The 3,593-nt window shown below is 34.1% G+C and overlaps 1 protein-coding gene across 1 annotated transcript in view; it reads right to left on the minus strand.

The window, feature by feature from the left end:
• The window catches only part of TMPRSS11D (transmembrane protease, serine 11D), a 72,522-nt gene that overhangs the window by 14,552 nt on the left and 54,377 nt on the right, over nt 1-3,593 (minus strand). Inside the window, exon 5 of the mRNA XM_006873781.1 lies at nt 152-159. Coding sequence (XP_006873843.1) covers nt 152-159 — 8 coding nt within the window. The remainder of the gene's footprint in view (nt 1-151; nt 160-3,593) is intronic.

Consider the following 3,593-nt stretch of genomic DNA (forward strand, 5'->3'; position numbering starts at 1 on the left):
ATCAAGACCCTGTATAGGGTATTCTAGGCTTTAAATCTTAGCAGGAGCAAAAAGCCTCATCTTGCTCACTGTTGGCAGACTCCAACAGAGGATCTTGTGGTTCTCACACTGTTGCATATCATATAGTGCCACCATGCTCCAAGTAAATTACTTATCCACCTTTTTATTAAAAAGAAGTATAAATTAAATACGTAAAGAAGTTGAAAAATATCACTGTGAAAAAACATTTTTTTCCCCCAAAATAGATTAGATAGTATTAACTGCATACTATCAGGCAGAGACGTAAACTGCTCTTTTTTAGGGATTATACCTTTGTTATTCTAGTTTATGAGCCCTGGTGTGGCACTGTGGGTTAATGCCTCAGACTGAAACTGTTTGAATTGCAAGGTCTGCGATTCAAGCTCACCAGCTGCTACTTGGAAACCCTATAAAGGGTTGCTGTGGGTCGGAATCAACTTCAAGGCACTTAACAACAATTCTAGCTAAAGAATATATAGGATAACATTTAAAAGTAGTACTTTTCCTTCAGGTTACAGACCCAAACTGACAAGACTTTATATATATAATTTACACACACACACACATATACACTTACACCTGATGATTAACCTGAATGCACAACTACGAAATTGTTCTGGTTGTTAGGAGAAGCCATATAAATGGTGCTACCAAACATAATTTACAAGCATACAGAAATGTCACCATAGAACCTGGGCAGGACATGTTTCTTATAGCTATCAAGATAATTTTAAAAAGACCAAGCTTGAGCACACAGTAATACAGGATTGCTATGTGTTGGAATCGACTCGATGGCACTTAACAACAATAACATACAGAAAAAAGCAAGAAAAGAATCTAAATGGTATACTACAAATAATAAATTAAGTAAAAAAAAAAAAAGGCAGTGATGGAGGAATTAAGGAGCAAAAACATGTAGTAAACACAAGAAAAACTATAGCTAAATGGCAGAAGTAATACCTTTCTTATTATAAGTATGTTGTTGCTGTTATATGCCGTGGAGTCGGATCCGACTCATAGCAACCCTATACAGGGTTTCCGAGGCTGTAAATCTTTACTGAAGCAGAAAACCTCATCTTTCTCCTGCGGAGCAGCTGGTAGTTTCCAACTGCTGACCGTGAGATTAGCAGCCCCATTTGTAGCCACTACGCTGATTAAAATTTCCAATTAAAATGCTGAAGGAGTGGATCCAACATGGCAGACTAGGCAGATACACTATCCAGATTATCTACAACAGAGACTTGAGAAACCAAGTAGAATGATGTGGATGACAGCCCTGGAACGCAGGGCTTCAAAAGGAAGGACAAAGAAGCAGAGCAAATGCTGATGAGAGGAACAAAGACACAACATACCAAAATTCTTAAGACACAGAAAAGGCAATGCTTAGAGGAGAATTTATAGCAATAAAGGCACATTTAAAAAAAAAAAAAGAAGAAAGAACAAAAAGTAATACCTTAACTTGACGTCTCCATCAATCAGGGAAAAAAAGCTTTGAGTCACCAGAAGAAAGAAAATAATGATTTGAGCAGAAAAAATAAAAGAGAAAACAGAAAATAAAAAAGAATTAACAATACTAGAAGTTGATAATTTTAAGGTATTATTAAAATTGAAAAACCATTGGAACATCTGACAAATGTAAAAAAGGAGACTATTCAAGTAACATAAATGAGAAATAAAATATGCGATGCCACAAGAGAACCAATTGTAATGAAAAGAATTATAACAGAATAGCATGAAGAATTAAATAAGCAAAAACCTGGAAGTGGAAAAGCAAAAACCTGGAGGTGGAAAATCAAAAAGAAAGAGTACACCCAGAATTTCTCAAAGTGATTGAAGTGAAGAAAAAAGTTTAAATTTTGATCTGCAATTTTGAAAGATTTTATAGGCAAGAACTAAAAAATGCACAAAGCATCAAAAGAAGGCAGAAGGAATATACAGTCACTGTACCAAACAGAACTGACCGATGTTCAATCATTTCAGGGCATAGAATATGATTTTTAAAAGTGATGATAAGGAAGGAAGAAGTGCAAGCTACTCTGAAGGAATTGGTGAAAAACAAGGCTCTAGGAATTGATGGAATACCAATTGAAATGTTTCAACAAATGAACACAATGCTGGGGTTGCTCACTCATTTATACCAAGAAATTCGGAAGACAGTACTCCTAAAGTAGATTCATTTGAGGATGGAAAGAGATATTACATTCCAGTAGTAACCAAAATAGAATTGGGGTGGCTATATTACAGTAAGACAAAATGGGCTTTAATTTTAAAAATTTTCCAAGAGAGAAAGAAGGGCATTTTATGAAAGTAAGTAAAAATAGTATTGTTTCAAATCCCAAATTTGTATTTTGGGAACAAAAAGAAATATGAAGAGGCAAGATGAGAGTTGTAGGGTTAATAGAGTACAGTTTCCCAATGACAATCTCATAGGACAGCCCTTGATATTCTTGAAGAATGAGCCTTGTGATGGAAAAAAATTCCTTGGCACAACTTTCCAGCCCTTTCTCACCTACACAGTTTTCAATTTCCTAATAAGTTTTTCATAATGAGCCCCATGATTATCTTTTGTCCTTCCAGAAAATCTATCAAGTTTATACCTGTGGAGTCCCCCAAATCAGTCATCATGTCCTTCTTAGATGACCTCTCTGTCTTCAATTTAATCATCCTAGCAGATCCTCTCAGAAGCCATTGTTTTGACAGGACCTTTTATTATTTTTAAAAAGATGCCTTAGTGAAACTAACATAGTGTATTACTGAGAAAACGTGTCTGAAAGTCATTTACTGATCACATAGATATGTTTTGCTTGAAATAAACTTGTGCATATGTGAACTGGAATCCTCATATATTGATAAAAGATCTAACCCATGTTATAATTGTAAAAATATATATATTAATAACATAGTCCCAATATACATGAAGCAAACATTGACAGAACTTAAAGGAGAAACAGACTTCAACACTCCAATTTAGATAATGGATTGAACAACTAGACAGAAGATAAGTAAGAAAATAGAAAATTTGAAAAATCGTATAAAACAATTAGACTGTACACAGATATAGAACATTCCACTCAACAACTATAGAATACACATTTTTTTTTCAAGTCTACATGTAATATTCCCCAGAACAGACAATATGTTAACCCAAAAGATAAATCTTAATAAGTTTAAAAAGATCGAAATCATACAAAATATCTCTTCTAGCAACAACAAAATGAAACTGGAATCCAATAATAGTATTGGAAAATTCACAAATAATAGAAATAGACAACATACTCTTAAAAACAATCCACTGGAATGAATCATTAATTAAAGCATAGATTTAGCTTAAGTAGTAACAATGATCTGCCTTGACCAGTATGCTCTTTTCAGAACTACCTGAAAGGGATCAAAGTGACAACAGCAACTCACAAGGTTAGATAGGAAGGAAGCTCAGGTGTTTATCTACATGTGGAAAAACACTCTGAAAAGGATGGTGAGAATGGTTGCACAACTTGAAGAATCTCATTGAATTATACATGTAGAAATTGTCGAACTGGTTTTCTTGTGTATATTCTCAACAACAACAATAAAAA

This window comes from Chrysochloris asiatica, unplaced genomic scaffold (assembly GCF_000296735.1).
Source record: "Chrysochloris asiatica unplaced genomic scaffold, ChrAsi1.0 scaffold00254, whole genome shotgun sequence".
NCBI lineage: Eukaryota > Metazoa > Chordata > Mammalia > Afrosoricida > Chrysochloridae > Chrysochloris > Chrysochloris asiatica.